General features: G+C 33.5%; 5 protein-coding genes across 5 annotated transcripts in view; 3 read left to right on the forward strand and 2 right to left on the reverse strand.

The window, feature by feature from the left end:
* LOC112088356 overlaps nt 1-2,520 on the forward strand; it is a 6,923-nt gene extending 4,403 nt beyond the window's left edge. Inside the window, exons 2-3 of the mRNA XM_024158614.1 lie at nt 1,511-2,090; nt 2,192-2,520. Of these exons, the coding sequence (XP_024014382.1) occupies nt 1,511-2,090; nt 2,192-2,520 (909 nt within the window). The remainder of the gene's footprint in view (nt 1-1,510; nt 2,091-2,191) is intronic.
* Nucleotides 2,521-8,204: 5,684 nt separating this feature from the next.
* LOC18022459 (RNA exonuclease 4) lies at nt 8,205-11,737 on the forward strand. Its single transcript, XM_024159012.1, is given in 8 exon segments — nt 8,205-8,245; nt 8,691-8,842; nt 8,962-8,977; nt 8,979-9,069; nt 9,071-9,094; nt 9,213-9,640; nt 9,848-9,928; nt 11,497-11,737. Coding segments are annotated over 8 exon segments (1,074 nt in total).
* A 1,446-nt stretch (nt 11,738-13,183) lies between these two features.
* On the forward strand, nt 13,184-15,500 carry LOC18022460 (receptor like protein 30). The gene has a single exon (XM_006405448.2). It carries the CDS (start codon nt 13,193-13,195, stop codon nt 15,332-15,334), a length of 2,142 nt encoding a protein of 713 aa, XP_006405511.2. The 5' UTR covers nt 13,184-13,192; the 3' UTR covers nt 15,335-15,500.
* A 2,149-nt stretch (nt 15,501-17,649) lies between these two features.
* Nucleotides 17,650-19,836, reverse strand: LOC18022461 (CASP-like protein 4A1). The gene is made up of 3 exons (XM_006405450.2): nt 19,236-19,836; nt 18,309-18,444; nt 17,650-18,118 (listed from the first exon to the last, which is right to left on the reverse strand). The coding sequence occupies exons 1-3, from the start codon at nt 19,778-19,780 to the stop codon at nt 17,924-17,926; spliced, it is 876 nt and encodes a 291-aa protein (XP_006405513.1). The 5' UTR covers nt 19,781-19,836; the 3' UTR covers nt 17,650-17,923.
* A 390-nt stretch (nt 19,837-20,226) lies between these two features.
* LOC18022462 (protein farnesyltransferase subunit beta) lies at nt 20,227-23,835 on the reverse strand. Its single transcript, XM_006405451.2, has 14 exons — nt 23,615-23,835; nt 23,426-23,512; nt 23,097-23,202; nt 22,871-22,906; nt 22,534-22,616; nt 22,386-22,439; nt 22,184-22,235; nt 21,857-21,921; nt 21,678-21,734; nt 21,447-21,519; nt 21,254-21,340; nt 20,952-21,132; nt 20,760-20,869; nt 20,227-20,635 (listed from the first exon to the last, which is right to left on the reverse strand). The coding sequence occupies exons 1-14, from the start codon at nt 23,728-23,730 to the stop codon at nt 20,396-20,398; spliced, it is 1,347 nt and encodes a 448-aa protein (XP_006405514.1). The 5' UTR covers nt 23,731-23,835; the 3' UTR covers nt 20,227-20,395.
* Between the last annotated feature and the right edge of the window lie 362 nt (nt 23,836-24,197).

Raw genomic sequence — 24,197 nt, forward strand, 5'->3', positions numbered from 1 at the left:
ATGCTTCGCACCGTTTTTGATCTGTGCATTAGTCCGTGATAAAAATTTTCCCGATGGTAGAATCCAAGACCGTGGGTTAATTTTCTTAAAGCGTTATAATCTTAACCTCGAAACCTGGGATCAGGAGCTTATCCGGTGAAAACGTTACTACCATTTCCCTACGGTTTTTGGTTTAATCGTCGTAAAACCGTCGTAACGGTCAAATGCTCCCATCACGACACGTGTCATGTCATGCAGTGGACCGACTATTATACAACCGAATCGTCGTAAAACCGTCGTAATGTTACGACGATTTTACGACGATCACAAAATCTATATAAGGGACGCGAGATTTCCTCCTTCGTCGCTCATTCCTCTCTTCCCTCTCTCTCTCTAGAAATCTCTCTATCTCTCTAGAAATCTACCTCTCCCTTCTCTCCCTACTCTCCAGCCAATTAATTTGTAAGTATTTTTGTTAAATTAATTTCATTACATATTATTTTAGATTTAGGTTTGGAATTTAGATTTAGGTTCGGAATTTAGATTTAGGTTCGGAATTTAGATTTAGGTTTCGGAATTTAGTTAGGCCCGGATTTTGGTAAATTTAAATAAATATTTGAAAAATTAGTAACTAATTTTTTAAAATTTTGTAGGTTCTGTCGATATGGCTCCTCGGGCTAAGAGATTTCACTACCGACAGCTCGTCGATTCTGACGGTACGGCCCCGTCTACCTCGGCGACCGGATCAGCCATCCCGGAGTCCTCGAGAACACAACGGACGGTTTCCCAACCGGTCGTTGTTCCGCAGCCGGCACCGCCTCCACCACCACCAGCCGAACCAGCGGCTCCCGCACATGCCGATCCTGAGGCTGATCCGATCCCGCCTGTACCGTATGCCCAGTTTACGGTACAAGATCTTCTGGCGCAACCCAGTCGTGAGACCATGAACAAACTCGACCCGGATCGAGCCCCAGGCACCTTTTGGTACGTAATTTTTTTCCTACAATTTTTTTAAATTAATTAATATTTATTCTTATATATTTGATATTAATTTACTTTTTCTCTTTCCATTTGACTAGGTTTACGACCGACAATGCAGTCGGTTGTAACGTTGCGGATATCATCAAGGTTTTTCGTACAACCCCATACCAGCTGGAAGAAGCTGGATCAGGCCACACTTGACACTTGGTTCAAGTGTTTTGCGGTAAGTAATTTACCATTTCGTTTAATTGTAATTTTAAATTTTAACTTTTTACAATAATTACTAACTTCTTTTTTTTTCTAGCAAAACTGGCATTGGAAAACATCCGCACACGGACGTGTGGAGACGGCATTCAAGGAGAATGTCAAATTCCGCCTCAACAATACCGTTTCCGACTGGAAACGGAAGTGGGAGGTTGACGGCGACAAGGCCAAGCCGGCGCCTATGACTTTACGACGATTTTGAAATCGTCGGTAGTCCGTCGTAATAGCCCTATTACGACGAAATAACGACCATTTCGGCCGTTGTAAAATGATGTTTTTCTTGTAGTGCTACTTACCACGCGTTATAGGCATTATACGTCACACACATCGTATCTCTCGTACTTATTTACTTGGTGTTGGAGATTGGACATGTGGAGTTTGTCGAAGAAGGATAAACGGGAGATTTGGGGCGTATTCTTGCTCGATTTGTCCGGATTACGTTGTCCATTCAAGATGTGCCACGAGGGGAGATGTGTGGGATGGGCGAGAGCTTGAGGACGAGCCGGAAGAAAACGATGAATGTGAAGAACCGTTTAGGGTCGTGAGTGATGGTGTGATAAATCACTTTAGTCATCGAGAACACGATCTACGACTTGAGGATGGTGTTTCTAATATCCATGATGATGAATATAAGCGTTGCAGAGCATGTGTACGTCCTGTCTATTCTGATCGATTCTACAGTTGTGTGCAATGTGATGATTTCAATCTCCATGAAACATGTGCTAATCTTCCTCGGAAGAAACGGCATGTACTACACAACCATCAACTTACTCTTTACAATGATGAGAGGATAGTTATGGGTTTTCCGATGACTAGTGGAGTGTTCTTATGCTCTCTGCTTGTGACCGACTATGCAGTGGTTTCAGGTATGAATGTTGCAATATCAAGTTAGATGTAAGATGCGGTTCAGTATCAGAACCATTTAACTACGATTGTTATCCGCATCCTTTGTTCCAAACTTCACTAGATAGCAAGATATGTGTGGTTTGCAAGCAAGAGTCGAGTTATGTTCTTACTTGTATGGATTGCGATTTTGTTTTGGATTTCAAGTGTGCTACTTTACCAAATCCGGTAAGTTACAAATACGATGTGCATCCTCTCACATTATGCTACGATGGAGACAAGGACTTGATCGGTAGTTACTGGTGCGAGATATGCGAGAGAGAAATGGATCAAAGGATAATGTTCTACACTTGCGAAAGCTCTGGTCCGACCATTCATATTGATTGTGTACTCGGAGATTTCAGGTATATGAAGCCTAGACTACAGTTTGAGTTCAACGGAAAGTGGCTTTGAATGGTATAAAAATCGACCAGGATGTTACAAGTGTGGCTTTCGTTGCAAAGGACCTTATGTTGCGGTGTGGGTTGAGTATGATTATTTGGTTGTATGTTCTCTTTTATGTTTATGGAAAGGAGATACTCTTGTATGCGAGACGATAAGAGATTGAATAATAATATCTACGATCCCTTTTTCTCATAACATCTTCTTATGCCGTCAATGAGAGTATACAAAAGATGAAATAAATGTCAGATTGTGCTCTGAAAGTTACAAATTTTTTTGCTCTTCTTGGTTTGTTTTTTTTGGCCAGCCCATGAGGACAAGCATTGGTGTAATCAGATAAAAACAATACTTAACATCGTGCAATTAAACAATAATCTAAATAAACCTTTACCATCAAAACTTTGTTCTTGCTGTTTTTTACTATGGACTACAGATTGTCTATGGAGTGCTCCGAAACCCTAGGTACTTATTTCTGTGTAAAAGATAATTATGTATCTTCGATCGGATTGAAATAGGTTTTCCTTTGTCACCATTGATCTACGTAGGTTATACTAATTACCACAAAAAAATTAATGACGCGTATGCGTAAGACTTTTGGAACATGAACATACACGTAACGTAATGCTAAGATACTAATAAGATTTTTATTTTTCGTGAGAAGTGTACTTAATTATATTTATTAAAAAAATGTGAAATAAATTTCATTGTGATTTCAACCATAATCGTCCACTATATACGTTTGAAAGGGCAAGAATACTACACACTTTCATAGACCTCGACGATTAATATGAGTTTTGGTTTGGAATCTTCGGGTTATTAAAAACAAAAATCATGAAACAAAACATAACCGTTAAAGGAATTATTTTTATTTAAACCGTTTTGTTTTTTTTTTGAGGTTTTGTGTCCCCTAATCCTAATTTAAAAATTCGAATATCTGGGTTACCGTGCTTTTCAAAGCTGGCAAAGTTTGGTCTTCGTGCTTTCATTATTGATTTAATGGCTATGGAAATTCCATACTTCCAAAATATGGACAAATTGAATCAACATGACTCCAAAAAATGAACAAATATATTTTACTCTTAGATGATGTTTACGCAAATTGGGAAAACTACAAAATACATATCATATATCGCTATTATATACTCTCTTCGTTTCACAAAGAGTGTCATTCTGACATTTTTCATACAAGAAAAGTATTAAAAATACTACTTTATCCTTCATTAATACATTAAATAACTTTTTTTCTCTAATTAATACATTAAATCAATAGGGTCAAAACTGGAATATTGTTTAAAATTCTGCATTGAAAATATAAAACGACACTCTTTATGAAACAAAAATAAAACCTTAAAACAACACTCTTTGTGAAACGGAGGGAATATTTAACAATCAGGATAAAATCAATATCTTTATTGTAAGTATATAAAAAATTATTAAAGAAAGCATTATTTAAAGTTAAACAGTGTGTTCTTGTTAAATTAAAGTTTCAAACTATTTAATATAATTTCTTTCTAATTTTCATCTATTTAAATGATACAAAAGTAGTAGTTTGAATACATATATATGCTAAACGATACAAAAGTAAATGGAACCAAAGGTGAATATACTGGGAAAAGAAAGAAAAAAAAATTATGAGTGAATACTTGGTGTTAAACCCTTTAACAACAAAAAAAAAAAAAGAATATACTGTTATACTACAATGGTCCATTATCTTTTCTAATCTCTCATATAAATTAGGGAAATGGTCCATATATTCATGAATATTGCTCCCTTTTCTAAGAATTGTTACAAAATCTGGAATCTTTTGGAGAAAACACACAAACAAAAGTACATGGAATCTTGACTTGGCCCCATGTCTTCGGTCAAAAGATAGTCTTATTTGCATTGTATGACCCAGAAAAGTCAAACCCAAGTTACTATCCTAAAAGTTCCAAATTTCGAATGTTTTTAATTTTTTTTTTCTTTTTGAGAAAGAAAACATTCCAAATTTCGAATGTTGAAATGTATTAGATGACATCAAATGCAATATTCTGGACCTCTACGAAGAAGACGAAGTAGGAGCTAAACAGAACAAAAGAAAACATAGGGAAATGTTTTTTTTTTTGACATCTCATAGGGTTTAACAAGCGAGTTTGATCCTTCGATAATGAGGAATATATGTCTCGGACTGGTCTCACTAGGAATTATTTTTTAGTTAAAGATCTCACTAGCAATTCACTATACTCGAGTTGACATTACACGGTTGAAATTGAACTTCTCTTCTCTCCAATAACACTCCAATGCTATACAACCAACGTGTAACAACTCTTACTGATAAGGTTACTTATAACTTCTTCTTTTTTGGGGGTTAATTATAATTAAACCAAGACATAGCTTCGACTCTCACTGTCTAACTAATTCGATTTTCTCAGGTTACTCTCTATACCCAATGTTGATTAAAAGCATCTCCAATAGTTAGTTCTATTTTTGACTCTAAATATAAAGTTCTCTAAAAATAGAGAAGGAATTTACTCTAATGGTCATCTCTATATTTGACTTTAAAAATAAATAATAAACATATTATATTTTTTTAGTACTAATTGTTTATAAAGCTTTTTACTTAAAAATTTTGAAAATTATTCTATCTATTTTATTTTTAATATTTAACATGAACTTATTCTTTGAGCATTAATTATTATAAAAATTCATTATGACTTACCAACATATTAGATTACTAGTCTAATAAATTGTGTTAAATTTTTTTCGTATTTATTTTGAGATTTTTATCTTTAATTTTTAGTATTAATATGTATTTCTAATTTTATTTTTTTGTTATCTTATTGTATTTCATTGTTTACTATATATTGTTGTTGTATTTTAAGTTAAAATAATATTATAACAAGTTATTAGTAGTATAATTTTAACTAAGTGTAATATTAATAGTTATCTGATTGTTTATGTATAAAATGAAAAAAAATATAAAAATTATAACACTGTTTTGTAAATAAAAGTTCAAAAAATAGAATCATAAATAGTGTTGCTCCAAATATAAAGCAATACTGATCATTTTTCTATTTATAGAGCAACATTTAAAGTACCATTGTAGATCATTTTATTCTAAATATTGAGTTTAAAACACGATATATAGCACCATTAAAGATGTTCTAATCTGCAAACGGATACCAACCCTCACACCTATTAAATTTGTGATAGATACTTGGCGAAAAAAATTAGAGATATATATATATATATATATATAAGGAGAGTTTTTCTCTCTTCTCATGATGCCACCTCAGCATCTAACTGTATATTATTTAAAAAAACATATATATATATATATATAAAATATAAAAAGTCTACAAAATCTAAATTGTAATTGAATATAAATAATAAAACCAAAAATGATCGTTTTAGAAGAAAATGAAGAGAACTAAAGTAAAAGTAATTAATAACTGAGTTATTAACATTGATAATGATGTGTCTAAAGAAAAAAAGATAAGCCATAAGGATATGTTAAATCTCATAATCTTCTCACGGCGAGAGGTATCAACCAAAAAATAAAGAAAGAATTCATAGAATTAATGTCTATTTCACTAAATTTGCATACTCAAGTTATGTTCAAACTTCTAACTACGATTTCAATAAGAACAAAATATCTAAAAGTAAATAAAGATGATTTCATTATACTTTCAAATTTGATTTACAACATAGTAAAATCAGTAATATACAATTTGATAGAAAAATAACTAAAATATTTTTTAAAGAAACAACCAATGTCGTAACAAATTCAAAAACAAAAATATTAGAAATCATAAAAGACAGATATTTACATACAGTAAAATTTATATATATATAATCCACGTGCGAGACTCTAATATTTATATACTAGTGAACTTTCCTGCTCCTAGCGCGGAATGAAATAATTTTTCAATTGATTGTTTAAAAATTTAATAATAGTTTAGATTCATTTGATTTTTATTTTCTATTTTAAGTATATTTGTTTATTAGATTTTATTGTACTTTAATATTTGAAAACATGATCGTGAAAATAGTATAGAAGAAAGTAAAATATATTAGTATTCAAATAATTTAGTTTAAATAGTTTTGAGATATTTTGATTATTGTTCTATGTATTTTAGACATAGTTTGTTGAAGTACTATACGAACTTATTCGATTTCGATCATTGTTCTATGCATTTTAGACATAGTTTTTTGAATTACTGTATGAACTTTTCAAAGAAGAATGAAGAGATTAAACAATTTAGAAGGGTGTAAGAGAATTAGAGAGAAGTCATACATATTTATACTAAAATATTTGAAGTCGAAGATCCTAATCTAGACATCACAGATACCGTTATTCCATTATATATTCTATTTATTGATTTTTAGTTTTTTTTTGTTAATTTGTTTTAAATTTCTTCTAAAACTAAAAAAAAGAAATAAATACTAAGCAATACAAAAGAAGCGGAATACAAAAGAGTGCAAAAATTATAAAGCAATTGATATTTTTTTTAAAATGTAGAAATAGCAATATAGAATTAAAATGTTTAATCAAAAAATCCCTAAAATTAATATTCCTTAAGAAACAAAACATATAATATTTTTTTTTTAAAAATCAGAAAGAAAGAGAAATCATGCAGCATCATGCATCTTAGTGAATTATAAAGCGATGGATGAATCTCCAAACACGTAAAAGATTCACCATAGCATCACAATTTAACAAAGTTAAGTAAACCTTTAGAAGACATAACGGAGTACTCCATTAGCTTGCCTCTAAAAAAGCTTCAAAGTACTCAGCATCATAATCATATGTATGTGGTGAAATGATGAAACATGGTTTCCATTGGCTTTTTCTTTAATCCCAGACCCAGTGAGAAGAAAACTCCGAGTAAACTTCTGGTTAATTACAATTATATTGGAGCCAGCTTGAAAATTGGTTTTCGTTAAACGTAGTTATTGTAAGGTTTGAAGGGTTGTTGACAGCTACAAAAATAGAACGATATGTATGTGATTGATATAAGGCTATATAATATATGTTAATATTTGCTTAAAAAATATAAGAAATAGTAAACACTATAACAATTATGATATTTTATCATAATATTTTTTTGGTTTTGAAACAACATTTTATTACTTTTTTGATAGATTCCATTTTTGTTTCTTTTAACATTTTTGTTAGATTTTTTTCTAAATTTCAGAAACATAAGAAATGGTATAGTTTCTTCTTTTTTTTTTTTACTTTAAAACAACTTTTTTTTTTTCTTTTATAAACAAGTATATCAACCTAATTACTGTCTTAGAGACTTAGATCGAAAACACTAGGAACCATAATAGAAAGGCATCTCCTCTTCTTCTTTTTTTTTTTTTTTATATGCAACAATGAAACCTTATTCATTCAAAAAAAAACAAAAAAAAAATCAAACCTCAAAAGTGGGTATACGTTATATAGGATGGTCACTGGTCAGGGAATCATGCATCTAATATGTGAGGATGGTCAGGGAATCATCTAACTTTGCGTTTTCTTAATTAATTTTCTTTTTCTTTCTTATATCCCTCATGAATTGCCTATATAAACAGACACTCAAATATTTTCCAATCTCCACACAAGCGTACACACGCACACATATACAAATCGACATATATATATATATATACAAGAATAAATCCGTTTAATCAAACTCCCTTAACTCAGAACTGTGTTCTAGCTGTTATTTACTATGGACTACAGATTGTCTATGGAGTCCTCCGAAACCCTGAGGTACTTTTATAATTTTATTTTATTTTAAGGCACTTATTTCTGTGTAAAAGATAATTATGTCATCTTCGATCGGATTGAACTAGGTTTTCCTTTCTCACCGTTGATCTACGTAAGTTATATTAATTACCACCAAAAAAAAATAATGCCGCGTATGCGTAAGACTGTTTGGAACATGAACATACACGTAACGTAATGTTAAGATATACCAATAAATTTTTATTTTTAGTGAGAAGTGTACGTAATTTTTTTATTGAAAAAAAATGTGAAACAAATTTCATTGTGATTTCAATCATACTCGTCCACTATATACGTTTGAAATGGCAAGAATACTAGTATAATACTCACTTTCTTAGACCTCAACGATTAATATAAGTTTTGGTTTAGAATCTTCGGGTTACTAAAAAACAAAATCATGAAACTAAAGCATGCATGGATATCCATGCAGGAACAAGTGTGGAGCGTGTTATAGGCAGTTCAACAAGAAGGAACACTTGGTGGAACACATGAGGATCTCTTATCATTCGGTCCATGAACCTACTTGTGGCATTTGCAACAAACATTGCCGATCTTTTGACTCCCTCCGTGAACATCTCATTGGTATATTTAATTTGGTAACCTTTATATATCTATTGGTAAACTTTGTATTTGATTTTTATCAAAAACAACAAAACAAACTTGCTTAATTTTATTTTGGATCATATCATATATGTATATAGGTCCACTGCCGAAACAGATGCAGGAACATTTTCAGCATGCGTGGGTGCAGATTTTGTCTATGGATCTTCGGAAAGCTCAACGCTCGTAGGATCCAGTCAGTTGCTTCTCTGAAAGCTCTCAAACGTCAATTCTGTAATTAAAAGCTCTCCATATGTCAAAATTCAAATAACTATATATTGTATACAAATTTTAAGTGTTTCAAACAATATATTCTTTCTATTGATACTAATCTCTAAGATTTTTTTTTCAGGGACTAACTACTCGTATGGCGTCTTTAGGCCTTAGAGACAACACTACAATCGACTATACTTCTTCAAGGTCACCACGAGTGGTCGCGCTCTCATGCAAGATGGTTGGAGGAGGGAGTGACGGATCGCTGGACCTATGCGCGAGAGTTTGCATAACCGATGAGAGAGAGAACGTGATTTTCCACACGTACGTGAAGCCAACGATGCCCGTAACCAATCACAGGTACGAGACAACAGGGATACGGCCTGAGAATCTAAGGGACGCAATGCCATTAAAGCAGGCACAGAGAAAGATTCAAGAGTTTCTTTGTAATGGAGAACCAATGTGGAAGATTCGTTCAAGAAGTGGCAAGGCAAGGATTCTCGTGGGACATGGACTTGATAACCATCTTGACTGTCTTCAACTTGAATATTCTTCGTCCATGATAAGGTAAATAAAAACCTTTTACTATAAGACACAAAACTTTATTTTTTAAAGCTAAAGTCGATTAATTAATAATATATGATCATAAATATTAGGTAAATAAAAAAAGAATATATATATGATAAGAAAGATACTGACCGTCTTTGATTTGAAGAATATTTTATATTACGTTAATTTAATCATTTTTATAAATGTTTTGTTGGTGTCCAATAGAGATACTGCGGAATACCCTCCTTTGATGAAAACAAGCAAATTAAGCAACTCTCTCAAGTACCTTACCCAGGCCTATCTCGGGTAAATTCCTTTTTGCTTTTATATTTAATATTGAGTAAATATAATTGAAAGATTTAGGGACATGAATTGGCACAACACATTATGCATTTTAAAAAAAAATTAATGTCGGCTCATCTGTAATTTTTAAAATATTATACGATATTAGAAGTTGGTGAAAATCTAATAAAACGAATTTCAAATATTCCATCATTATATATCTTAAAAAGAACTAGTCAACTCGAAGAAAGTTTGTCTGCTAAACCATGCAAGTATACATATTATACGTTTATAAACTTTATATTGCTTTCTTTTCATTTTCTGTGTGTGATATTCGGACGTAACAACTATAAAGTAAGGTATCCGATGTACTTTTGACGTGATTAAAAGTTTTTAGTCACCATGTCAAGTAAAATATGCTGATTAGCTTAGAAAGTATCTTAAAAGTTCGAACAAAATCAACTGACGATAATCCTAGGAATATCACGAATAGTTGATCTTATATCAAAGTACGATTTGTCTGTCTCTACCTTATTTATAACATTCATTCTTAACCATAAGTATCGTATTTCTAATTTGCTCCTTTGGTACCTAAAGGTTATCCGGAAGTACTTTCAGACTAAGAATATATCTTTTTCTTTTTATTAAAAACTATACTATATATATGTATATATATATGTGTATAGTTAATTATTATACATTAAATTAAATTTTAAAACTATGCTGAATCTTTTTGAATGAAAGAAAGATATCATTTTGTTTAATTATGTTTCAGGGTTAAAGGTTTTGGCTCTACGGGTTAGGATTTGTCATTTTAGTTTTTAGAACTTTTTTTTTGGCCAAAAGTTTAGTTTTTAGAACATAATGCTTTGATTTTTGTTGTTAAATAAATACAATCACGTGTGAAGTACAATATATATATATATGAATGTTTTACTTGATTATAAGTACAATATATATGCTGATTAGTTTAAAAAGTTTTGAAAATTCGAACAAAATCAACCGATGATAATCCTAAGAATAACACGAATAATTAATATTATATCAGAGTACGATATGCCTATCTCTACTGATGTTTAAGGTTTTTGCACACAGTTTAAGGATTCATTTAATTTTTATTTTTCCTATACTAAAAATATTTTTTATAATTCATTTAAATATCATTCTGCCAATAAGAAGACTATCTGCAGAATATAAAAAGTCAAAACTATAAAAATTCATTAAATTTTGCATTGAAAAGTGAGAATATCAAATAATTCTGAACAAAAAAAAACATTCTAAAACATCAAATAATTCTAAACAGAAGGAATATCATTTATTCTTAACCAAAAGTTTCGTATTTCTAATTTGCTCTTCTCGTACCTAACAAGTTACCCCAAAGTAAAATATATATACTTTATCATCAAAAACTAGAATGTTTTCATTGTGATTGAGGTCAGAAAATTGAGGATTTAATATAAGATTTAGAATGTTTTCATTGTGATTGTAATCGTATTATCTGTCATTATTAATCAAAATCTAATTAATCTACACCAGTTTGAGTAAAAATATATCAACGTTTGTAAATTTCAATACTTTTTTGCCTTATAAAGGTATGATATTCATGTGGGAATTCAAGATCCTTATGAGGACTGCGTCGCAACGATGAGGCTATACACGAGAATGCGATATCAGAAACACAAGACCGAAGCTCATTCGCTAGCCTCGGACACACAGAACCGCAACAACTATGCGGCGTGGAGGCAGAACGAGCTTGAGAGGATGTCTCCGCAAGAATTGCTCGACCTCTCACGGTCAGACTATTACTGCTGGTGCTTGGACTCGGCTGCTTGAAAATTTGATAGTTTATCGAGCTTGATGATATCCAATAATAAGATGACGAATGGAAAATTTTTATCTAGTAAATTACAAATCTAAGATCGAATAAGAATGTTTTCTTAAGTAATTTCTCAAAAATTACTTGTATTATTACTATTACTGAATCTGTTTGGTTATGAGATGCATATATAGGTTGTTGCAATATTAGCATGTGTATGCTTACTAATCAATCAAAAGTATCCAGCTTAATTTCTCTATATGTATAAACATAAACGTAAATATCTATAGCTATGTACTATAATAAATTAACTTTTCCTTTTAAGAAATCTTACTTTTGATCTCCAAGAATTTTCAAGCCCTTAGCCTACTTAATTCCCAAAAGAACTACGAAATAAAGGAGGTTGGAACTCTCTGGAGAATAAGTGAGATCATCAGAGATCTCAGAAGTAAAATGAACAAAGACTGAATAAAGAATCATTCAGAAAAAGAAAAAAAAAATGAACAAAGTACTTCCCTGAGGCAGGGGGATCTTAAGAGGTAATTCGACCGTATACATCCGCTGGTATTTTACTTCTATGAGTGAAAAAATCGAATATGTTTTCTAAATAGCAACATTACGTTCTTATTGAAGATGTTAAATTATAGTTCGGAAGTTTCATAATTTTCTATTATATATTGATGTTATAAATGATGTTATTTTTGTAATCAGTAAATTTGAAAAAAAAAAGTTAGATCGAAAGAGATGTGAAATCATTTGTAACAATACACTAAACACTCTCCATATACAAAAGCAAAAATTCAGAAAACGAGTACAGTTCATTATTAAAAAAAAACAGTGAATTTATCTTCTTCTTTTTTCTAATGAATGTAATTATAAATGTATGAATGATGCAATATGTAATTAATAACCATTATTGGTTAACACATTGTTTGGAAGTACCCAACAAACATCCACAATCTAGAAACTTAGTCATAGCCCTTTGTCTTTTATACGGTCAGCCGAAAAATGTCTTTTATTTTTTTAATAAAAAATACTACTTTCATAGCTTTTGTAAACGTTTGTATTTCTCATGTAATTTCTTATCAATCATATATGAATACATAAAGCTGTGATTTTCAACTATAAGAAAATTCTGAGTAAGATTTACAGTATATCTTATTGACCGTTACATAAATTAGTTTTTTTTTTTGTGTGGTAATTATGAAAGATAACGAACTCGACAAGGTCGGTCAAGTCAAGAGAGTATGTGATGGGTAATGTGGAAAGAATGAGCCAATTTTTGGCACAAATCACGAATCACAGAGACGTAGAGATACTAAGAAGACTCGTAGGTTGACGCAAGACTTTCCCAAAGTCAAGAACTAAACTCCAAAATTGATCTTTTTTCTTTCTTCTTTTTAAAGAGAGTTGCAGAAGCCAAAATTATAACATATCACAAGCCAAACAAACTAAAAAAAAAAAAAAAGGAAATGATGATTCCTAGGCATTCTTATTCCTTCAATGATATTGTTCTTACCATGTATTTCCTCTTCTCCTTTTCTTTTGTTCTACACACCCTTGCTTCTCCTACGCTCCACTTTTGCCGCCATGACCAGAGGAATTCTCTTTTGGAGTTCAAACAAGAGTTTCCGGTAAACTATATGAGTTCATGGAACAAGAGCAGTGATTGCTGTTCTTGGGAGGGTGTCACGTGCGATGAAAGATCTGGCAAGGTGATTTCACTTTACATTGATAACATTCCTCTCAACAACTCTTTGAAACCAAATAGTGGTCTTTTCAAACTCCAATTTCTTCAAAACCTAGTCCTTTCCTCTTGCGATCTCTATGGGCAGATTCCTTCTTCAATTGGAAACCTGACCCAACTAAACACTTTGAGACTCACTGATAACCACTTAAGTGGGAAAATTCCTGTTTCATTCGCCAATCTAACGAAATTGGCCACACTTCACCTCACTAATAATGACTTCGAATCTGAGCTCCCACCTGACCTAGGTGGACTCCACAACTTGGAGTATTTGTTTCTGAGTGGAAACTCATTTTCTGGGCCTTTTCCTACATTTCTGTTCACTATTCCTTCGTTACAATATGTTTACATGAAGGGAAACCAGCTCAAGGGACCTATAGAGTTTAGTAATACATCTTCATCCTCTAGGCTTCGTGCTCTCTCTCTTGCTGGTAACAAATGTGATGGTCCAATCCCTGAATCTATATCTAAGTTTCTTGATCTCAACATCTTAGATCTTAGTTTCAACGATTTCATTGGATCAATCCCTAGATCAATATCACAGTTAGCTAACCTCACTTACTTTGATCTTTCCCACAATAAGTTGGAAGGCAAAGTACCAGGTTTCTTATGGAGATTAGAGGTGTTGAAACTTGCTCACAACTCTTTTAGCAGTTTCGGAAAATCCTCAGAAGTTCTTGATAGAACAAAAATGAATGTGTTGAGTCTTAGATCGAACTCATTCCTAGGACCATTTCCCCGTTGGATATGCAAGTTTAGGTCGTTAGATCTCTTAGATTTGTCCAACAATAGGTTTAGTGGCTCAATTCCTCCATGTATAAGGAGGAATAACTTTAAAATGCTTAACTTAGGAAACAACAATTTCAGTGGAACTCTTCCGGATATGTTTGTCAATGGTACCAACTTACTTGAACTTGACGTTAGCCGCAACCAGTTGGAGGGAAAACTTCCAAAATCTTTGATCAGTTGCGTAGCTATCAAGTTTCTGAATGTGGGAAGCAACAAATTCAAGGACGAGTTTCCATCTTGGTTGGGTTCTTTACCGTCGTTGAACGTCCTCATCCTCCGATCAAATCAATTCTATGGACCATTATACAACCACCACGTCTCCTCCATTGGATTTCAAACGCTAAAAGTCATTGATATCTCAAAGAATGACTTCACTGGAACCATCACATCTTTCTATTTTTCCACTTGGCGTGACATGACCACATCAAACGCACTAAATGATGACTCGTACATGGAAGATTTCACGGTGTATGTTGCTTCCTATCATAGCTCAATGGAGATGGTGCATAAAGGAGTATATACAGAGTTTTTGTGGATCCGAAAAGACTTCATTGCCATTGACTTTTCAGAAAACAGATTTTATGGGAAGATTCCTGAATCTATTGGATTCTTGAAGGGTTTGCATCTACTCAACTTGTCAAGTAATGCTTTCACAAGCGATATACCTCAATCACTGGCAAATCTGACAAATCTTGAGGCATTAGACCTATCACAGAATCAACTGTCAGGTCGGATTCCTCAAGATCTTGGCATGCTCTCCTTTTTGTCAACCATTAACTTCTCCCACAACAATCTCGAAGGTCCAATACCAAGAGGCACACAATTTCAGATACAGAATTGTTCTTCATTCATAGGCAACCCTAGACTTTACGGTCCCGAGGAAATTTGTGGACAAACTTATGTCCCGAATACTACACCACAAAAGTCAGAGGATGTTTTGGAGCAAGAAGACGATGAACAAGTGATTAGCTGGATCGCTGCGGCAATAGCGTATGGACCTGGTGTCTTCTGCGGATTGGTGATTGGACATATATTTGTTTCACACAAGCAAGAGTGGTTCATCAAAAGAGCTCGTTGAACACTTTCTCTTGGCCTCTTTCTAAGCGTATGTACGTGTTTGTAATAATTTGTCACGGTGTGTTACTCTTTTGAGTGTTGTAATTTTTAGTTTATAGTTTTGTAATTTTATATTTTATGGTTTTGTAATAAACGTCTTTGGTGGTTTCAAAATGCATAAAATTATGTATGGGATTTAACATGTTGAAAGGGGTTTTATATTTTAACTAAGGGTGGGCACTTTAGTTTATTTTCGGGTTCGGTTTGAGTTCGGTTCGGTTTAATTAATTTGGGTTCAATAAAATACTAACTAAACTCAATCGAAATAAGTTTGGTTTAGTTTAACTTCGGTTTGATTTAATTCAGTTTGGTTTTAGTTCGATTTGGTTTTAGTTCAGTTAAAAAAAATCAGTTTGAAAAAAGAAATTGTGTTTTGGTTTAGGTGAAATTTCACATTTTCACCATATTTCAAGAAACTAATATTATGAATTAACTAATAAACTAAATAAAATAAGTATTTTAGTTTTTTGGTTTGGTTCAGTTTAAAACCGAACCGAATCGAACCGTTCAGATTATAAAAAACTTCAATCAAACGGGTTATATATTGAAAATGAATCGGTTCAATTCGGTTTAAGTTTGGTTGGTTAGGTTCGGTTCATTTTTTTTGCTCACCTCTAATTTGAACCACACTAACTTAGCTTTATCATCTTCGTTACATGTGATAAAATAATAGAAAAATTGTAAATTTAAAACACATTTTGCAAATAATTATCCCTATAAGATTTTTTTGAACTTTTGTCTTTTTTTAGGACTTAATTACCCTTTAGTTACTTACATTAATTTTAGAAATTCGAATTTAATGTTTTCTTTTTTTTAAAAAAATCCAAAATACCAAAAAAGAAATATATTTATTATTGAAAATCAGTTATGGAAAGCTTTTAATTTTTAAAAATTATTTTCCACAACATGCAGAAAATATATTCTATACTCAACAGTTTTCTAGAATATATTTTCTAAACATTTCTATACAATCTACGAAATCTACAATTGATGTTCTACAAGTTCTTCTTTGTTCTACAACTTGTAGAATACATGTTTTGCATTTTTTATTATGTTCTATATTTTATTAGAATGTGCATTCTAGTAATCCTTCTTTGTTTTACATAATATGGAATATGTATTCTACTAAGTTGTTCAGAGAATCTGAGAAAATCTGGGATCATGGACTTATCCACCAAAACTGAATATTTATAAAAATATTTTATTTCCTTTTTTATCATGTTTTTCTTTTCTTTTTTTCTTTATAAAAATATTTTCGGTGCTGTGTTCACAACTTCTGATGACTTGGTGATTCATTTTAGTGATACAAGTTGTCTGTTTTTCTTTGAGTAATTGTGGAGTTCTTGTAATTCAGGGTATAGAGCAAAATGTTTTTTCTGAGAATTGCGAACAGAAAGAAAACTGCAGTCATAAGAACAGTGCAAAACAGAGACAGTTATGAATCTTCTCTTTGCTTTTTGCAACGTGTTTTGGAAACTGTTTTCACCATCTTCTGCAAGGAAGCAGAGTTTGACCTCATTTAACTTCGTCAATCAACTCAGCTTTTACTGAAGAGAGCCTTTATCTTAACGTTACTCCATAACAAAAAAACGTGAAAAATACTCTTTCATTTGATGTTCTGGTGTTGTTGTTGTTGATGAAGATGATCCTCTTCTATCTTCTTCTCCATGTAATAGAATAGATGGAAGAATCTCTGAGACGATACTTGAGAATTGAGATATCATCATCATTGTCATGTTCTGAGATTTTGTGAAGGAAAAAAAGGAAAACTTTTCTTTAGATTCCGTGATGATACTGTTTTTGTATTTTGTAATGGTTTATGTGATTTGTTTGAGATAAGAAGAGGAGAGACAGAGGTGTGAATAGAACTTTTCCACATCAACTAAGCTCCAAATGAATTTCTTATTGTTTATAAATTTTATTAAATATATAAAATACTAATAAAAAATACTAGAATTCAATATTTAAGGGTAATTTTTTTGGGTTTCACTTAAGACAAATCTTAATTGGACAATTCTTAAGTTGAAAAATCGTAATGAGACAATAGGTAAGGGAAATTGTCCTAAATTTCTAATTATCTCTAAAAGGGGGATAATTTCATATTCACTCCTCTGTATACATACGTCTGTGTATCTAAATTACTATGTAGGCTCTGCATGGTTAATTGATTTTTACTGGCCTGAAACTATATGATCTTACAAACTACATAGACATTCTAAAATGTTAACATCTAAATCAATCTTAAAATCTAAAGTTTAAGGAGAAGATGTCATCATGTCGGAATTTTTTAGATCAGTACACCATCTTTTTCGAGAAGGAATATTCTGCAACATGAAAAGTAAACAAACAAACAAAAAACCCTCCACTATATTAAATTAAAAGTTTTTAACAATTTAAAATACTACGAAAACTGGACCCTCTTCATCGTTTACCGAGATTCAGGGTCGAGTTCCTTCAGAAAACCAAGACGTAGAAAGAATTAACTTCGAGAGTGAACTATATTTAAACAAAATGAGATGGTCATGAGTCTCGAGCTTGTGCTTGTTTTGGTTTAGATAGACCGGAGTGAACAAAGCGCATAACCGGAAGCTAAGGAGCAAAAGGCGAATGAGACAAAGGAGACGAAAGACAACGAGACCGATGCTCTAGCTAAGTCTGGGAACTTGTCTGCTCCCCAGTTTGATAACCAATCGTCTACACGGATCGAAGCCGATGTTGAAGCCGATGCAAGAAGATACGCTATCATCTGCAACATCATGACCATTTTTAACTACTAAGAATTTGGCAGAATACAGTTTAATGGTACAAGAATCAGAAACAATTACTCAAATGATAGTGCTTTTTTTTTTTTAATATATTCCAGTTTTTTTTAGGTTAATACCATTTGTAACAAAACAGAGTTTCGATTCGATCAAAGAGAGGCAGAAGAAACATACTTGATCAAGAGCAAATTCCAAGAAATGACGGAGGTTATGTCTTGATCTGCGAATGCTAGTAGATAACAGATACAAGAGATCACATATCATAAAAGCTGAATAGACAAAACCAATCAGATTCGCAGCCAAACAAAACCTGCAACCAAAAATGCCAAAAGAAAAACAGAATAAATCAACTCAAGAAAACATTTACAAGAAATATTTGCAGTTTAGACAGTAATCTAAAGACAAGGTCATTAGCTAGAAACAGGTCATTGGATTTACTTCATTACCTAAAAGTAAACGACACAGCTGATTTCGAGTGAAAATTTCCAAACTCCACACAATCTTTAGCACAGGTTAGAGTCATTTACCTAAGAACTTAGAGCTCAGATGAAATTCCAAACCTAAAGAGATACTAACATAAGAATGTTTGGATTCCTGGTGAATCCAGCAAGTTAAGAACCCTGACATCCTGAATCCTTAAAGCTGATTCCAAACATCTTCAGATACTTCAAATTCAGTATGTATTGTGAAGCTAGAAAGTAAGAAATTTAACCCAAACTATGTGTATTTGCAGAAAGAGTCACGACTTCCACGGCTAATTTCAAGATAAAAGTTCAAAACCCAAACAGTGATTAGACCAAATCACAGTCATCTAGGAACCCTAAAGCTGATTCTTCTTCTAAACATCTTCAGTTACTTCAACTTCAAATGGTATTGTGAAGCTAGAAAAGTAAGAAATTAACCCAAACTAACATGTGTATTTGCAGAAAGAGTCACGACTTCCACGGCTAATTTCAAGAGAAAAGTTCAAATCCCAAAACAGTGATTAGACCAAATCAGAGTCATCTAGGAACCCTAAAGCTGATTCTTCGTCTAAACATCTTCAGATACTTCAACTTCAAATGGTAAAGTGGTGAAGCTAGAAAAGTAAGAGATTTGAACCTGAACTCTTTGTAATTGTAGAAAGAATCACGAGCCCATCCTTTATCTCTATCAGCAACCATAACAGAGAACGAAACGAGGCATGACACAAACGCAGAAACCCTAAATCCAAGCAAAGCCTTTCTAACAAAACTTGCCCATTTCGATTCACGCGGAGTAGAAAAGCTTGGCCTCAATTGCCTTCTACTCTCGCCGAGTTTCTGCTCTTCGTTAGTAATCCTGAAAGGAGTCTCGTTCTTCGTCGCGACCGAAGCAACGGAAGGAGTCGGGATGATCGTGTGAGGTGAAGATCCGTGGCTATCGGGGATCGAAGAGACGGTGGGTGAATCAGGAGGTGGTGAATCGACCGTCGTTGGTGGCAATGAATGAAGCGATGATCTAGAAGACATCTCTGGGTTGCGATTTTGGGGTGGAGATTTCGCAGGTGGAGAAAACTGGTCTCGTTTTCGTTGATTTCCGTTGTTGTCTTCCTCTTGTTGCTTCTTCTTCTTCTTCTCCTCCTTGTGCAACTTCTGCGTCTTTTCTTCTTCTTCGTCGTCTTCCATTTTCGTTGATATTTTTTGGGTTTTTTTTAAGTAAACTCTCTCACTGTCTCTGGTCAATGACTCAAATGGGGAAGAAGACGAGAGAGACAAAGATTTAAAAATAAAAGTTTGCGAAAAAGGACTTAGATTTGATCTTTTCTTGCAGTTTTGTCCTTAACTATTGTTTTAATATTAAATGACCTTTAACTTTCTTACAATTTTATCCTGAACTGTTTTTTTCACATAAAAGTACCATTAACTTTCTTGCACTTTAATCCTAAACTATCTTTTTCACATAAAACTCCCGAAAGATACTAGTACTAGGTATAAAAGTAAAATAAATTGGTGTGCTTCTTTAAGTTTCTTTTATTTTCAATTTCATTTAGACTTTTCAATTATCCCACATAAAATTTACTAATTCCTTGGAGAGTTATCGAGGGAATTCTCAGTTTTAAAAAACAATGGCGAAGGATGCAAGTCTTTCAACAGTAATCTCACCAAAGATATCATATGACTCAATTTCTGAGGAGGTTAAATTATAAACCAATTTTAGGTTGAAAAGTTACGCTACAACACAACGAAAAAGTCTCTCGTACCATCCGGCTTAGAAGTTTCCTATATGTGGCGAGAACGGGGTCACGCTGCTCTATGGAAGAACTCGATAGCTTCATTGTACTGATCCATGACCACATTATGTAGGAGGTGAACAGGTTCAAGGAGATTCGCGTAGCTTCCCAAAATGTCGCGAGCCAGAGGAGGAGTGTCCTCGTCTTTTGACCAAGCGTGCTGAGCCACGGACAGACCGCTTAGGCAGTAACATGTGTGGTAGAAGTCACGAGGTTTCCTCGGCTTGTCTCTGAATCCACCGTCTGGCATCTAAGAACGCAAAATTTCAAAACAAACCGTTCATGTCCATGAAAATGAGCATGCATGAGTGTGTGTGCATGAGTAAACTTGACTGGATGTTTTGTTATGGTGTTAAAAGCAAGCAAGAACTGACCTTAGAGCACAAGAGTACATATCTTTGCAAGCCGAGGCTGTCAAAAATAGGTTGCACTCTCCTGTTAATGTAGGTGGATGTATGATGGACTCGGTGACCATGTCCTGAATCTGCAAACATAAGCTAATTAAAATCAGTTGTGTTTTTGGATAATTAGATGGACTAATGGTATGAGAATATTAAGCACATTACCTTCAAAATCTTCGTTGTCCTCATCAGAGTCGTCATCATCATCATCACTGTCTTCAGGATCATCTTCATCATGAGCATGTTCCTCGTGATCTTCATCAGTCCCTTGTGATATATGTGATGATCCATGAAGTACCAGATCATGGGCTAGATAATATCTTTGTAGTAGAACACAAGGGGCTGCCTGTTTAACATGTACAAAAACAAAAAGATAACGACGGTGATGAGTATAAGAGAATTTTGGAGTAGGTGGAAAAAAATTGAACGAGGTTGCGAAAGGATACAAAGAGAATTAGAAGATTGACCTGCCAAAAAGTGTAGCAACCATCGACCAATTTGTTCGTCCTACCTTGAAATCCCATTTCTACTCCTTGTCGATGTACAACCCAATTCTAATATCATCAGAAGATTAAATGGTAAGAAAAAATATCTCTTCTAAGGAAAAGTAAAGGTATTCCATTAATCTATTAATCATCTCAAAACAGCATTGTATGTTACCATTAATGAATCCAAATTCAAACGGTCGACTTCATTGATTACAATCATGGTAGCCAACCCACAGTAGGTGTACCTACAAAAAAATTTATATGATACTAAGCAAAGGTAACAGTTAAACATTTCAGGAAATAAATTATAGTTAACCATGAATAACTACATCGCAGAAGAGAGAGGCAAAACTCAGTTCCGAATAAAAGCTTCAACATAATGGAAGTAAGTAGGAGACCATACCCACCGTGAGCTTCGGAGCCAGGTTCCCCTCCAATACCACCTTCGTAAGTTTGGCAACTGCTCAAAATATAATAAGTTTAAAGAGCTTTGCAAGGGAAATCAATGAATTCATGAACTTACAACTATATTATAGTAGTTCAGCTTTAATTATGTGAGATCAAAGTAAAACGGAATGTTACCTCAAGATGTAATCTCCTAGGCCTCGGGTGAGTTCATCATCCTTAATGTTTAGAATGCTTGCAATCTATGTCAGAAGAGAAATCAGCATATCAGCGAAAAAACTAACCATATGATGCAATACGAATCGATTTCTCTGCAAAGTATCTGGTGGGCGTAAGTTAGCAAATAAAGTAGATCATAAACCATATCCTAATGTGACTTCAAGATATGAAACTGGAATTTACTTAGCAAAATGGGTCCTAACCTAAGTTTGTTGATCTCATTTCAGCCTATAAGTTTTGGTGTCTGTAAAAGAGAACAAGAAACTGAGAGTTTGTTGAACTCACTGAAATTGCAGTGTAGCACGCACGAACATCCATTTCTCCCATATCATGCATCCTAATAATCAGTGAGAGTATTCAAATTATCAACAAGTTGCTTGAAATATAGACGAGCAAGAATTGAAAAACCAAAATGACTGGTTATATGACACTAAGCTGTCAGAAAAAATGATGTCTTTACGAAGTTCAAGCAGAGAGAGAATCAAACCTGAAACCTCCATTTGTATCCTTCATTCGTCTTAAGAAACAAGACATTTTTTCTCTGAAAAATTACGAGTCATGTAAGTCTTCTATAGAACGCATCAGCTGTCTCTTATTGAAAATAAAATGACAATAAAGAAAAACGAATGCACCACCTATTAATAGAAGAAAGGGCTTTTTCACCACCTAAAGTAACAAGTGTATTCACTGCAGCATAACTTGTTGCAAGATGTGGAAGCTGTGAAGAAAAGATATCCATTATTAGTGGGCGAGAGAACAAAAAGAAATTGAATGGCTAAAAAAAATTGTAAATCCTAACTATCTCTGCCATGTTTGGAAGATTTACAATTAAACTATGGGAAAATACTGGCAATCTTACACTACTGACAACACCAAAGAGATCAATCAGAATAAAACTAACTGGTCTTTCTTAAGTTTCCAATTTCATGAAATAATAGTGAGCCTCACTTCAAGAAATATACATATACTTACTTGGCCAGGACCACCACCGTATCCACCATCAGAACCCTGAACAAGCAACACGTGAAAGCAAACTAAGTACCAAGTGATTAATTTCAGGTCATAATAATAGGAATGGAAAACAAAACACAAACAAAAAAGGAGGAGAAGAACAAAAAGAAAGGATGAGCAAATCAGAAGAGTTTCCACAAATGGCTTAGATAGTTTAACAAATCAAAGGAACTTGAAAATGTCGAACCTGGCAGCGTCCAAGAAAGTCGATGGTATTGTTTTCTAATTCATCATCCACAGTGTCCCCAAGCAAAGCAATTGAATGAAGAATCCAGTAGCAAAGCCAAGGTCGACTGTCCAAAAGCCAAAAGCCAAAATTCAACTTAACTTATTGACATCCGAAAACCCATACAAACTCTTGAACATGTTAATACCTAACAAAATATGTGCAAAGTTCAAAGGGACCATCTAAATGAGAGATAATTCGAAGAACAAAAAAGCAAAATTTGAGCTTCAAATTCTAGCCATGAAAACAAAAGAGCAAAGCATCAATTCTAAGAAGGAGAAGATACATACTTAGCATCTAATGACGAAAACGACGGTCCTAGCTGTCTTAAGCCTTTCATTAGATAATCCAACTGCTTGTCTCGCTCAATCTCCAACCTAGAACAACAACTTCCATCAGTAGGATTCATCTCTCGAAATCTACTAGGATTCATCAGATTATGAAGAAAGATACGGCACAAAACAACGATCGATTTTTACAGGAATTTCTGAGTAGCAATGTCGCAAGCGTCAAAGTAACTGTAGAGCCCGAACACATCGTTCTCCACCAGAAACTGCTCGCGCTGACTCACGGTTATGCTTGGAAGCTCTTCCATCACTCCGCCGCGTTGAATCGCTGTCTCGATCTTTTTCTCTCCTCCTCTCCGTCCCTGAGAAAGCTTCGCCGATTGAGTCCACTCCGGTCAACTCCCGAATCCTATAACGCGAAACGCTAAAGCTAAATTGGGCCTGTTTATTTAAAATGCCAATGTGGTTCCGGTTTTACTCTGGTTCGGTCTAATTTTTATTTTCGATAAACCGAAATTTATATTACTAATGTTGGATACAATTATCACCCTCCGGGTATTCATAACCGTCACCATGAACCCACTTCTCCACCACCAGTCCACCACCAAAACCACCTCTAACAGAAATTTATTATATTTATTAATTTGATAATTGTAGAAAAGGAAATTTACAGAATAGAGCCCTATATTTCCATTTAATACGAGAAATATCATTTTTACCAAAATAGTGTGCACAACTAACCACAAGTGCTGATTTGTGTCATACGGTACGAGAG

This window comes from Eutrema salsugineum, unplaced genomic scaffold (genome assembly GCF_000478725.1).
Source record: "Eutrema salsugineum unplaced genomic scaffold, Eutsalg1_0 scaffold_14, whole genome shotgun sequence".
Taxonomy (NCBI): Eukaryota; Viridiplantae; Streptophyta; class Magnoliopsida; order Brassicales; family Brassicaceae; genus Eutrema; species Eutrema salsugineum.

Excerpts from the sequence above, each read along its gene's own strand:
- LOC18022460 (XM_006405448.2), top strand. The coding sequence starts at position 13,193 with ATGATGATTCCTAGGCATTCTTATTCCTTCAATGATATTGTTCTTACC.
- LOC18022461 (XM_006405450.2), bottom strand. The coding sequence starts at position 19,780 with ATGGAAGACGACGAAGAAGAAGAAAAGACGCAGAAGTTGCACAAGGAG. Across the intron at positions 18,445-19,235 it reads TACAATTACAAAGAGTTCAG|GTTTTGTTTGGCTGCGAATC; the intron begins GTTCAAATCTCT and ends TTTTGGTTGCAG. Across the intron at positions 18,119-18,308 it reads TGGAATTTGCTCTTGATCAA|ATGATAGCGTATCTTCTTGC; the intron begins GTATGTTTCTTC and ends ATGATGTTGCAG.
- LOC18022462 (XM_006405451.2), bottom strand. The coding sequence starts at position 23,730 with ATGGAAGAGCTTCCAAGCATAACCGTGAGTCAGCGCGAGCAGTTTCTG. Across the intron at positions 23,203-23,425 it reads TTTTCGTCATTAGATGCTAA|TCGACCTTGGCTTTGCTACT; the intron begins GTATGTATCTTC and ends GCTTTTGGACAG. Across the intron at positions 21,735-21,856 it reads CTAGGAGATTACATCTTGAG|TTGCCAAACTTACGAAGGTG; the intron begins GTAACATTCCGT and ends TATTTTGAGCAG.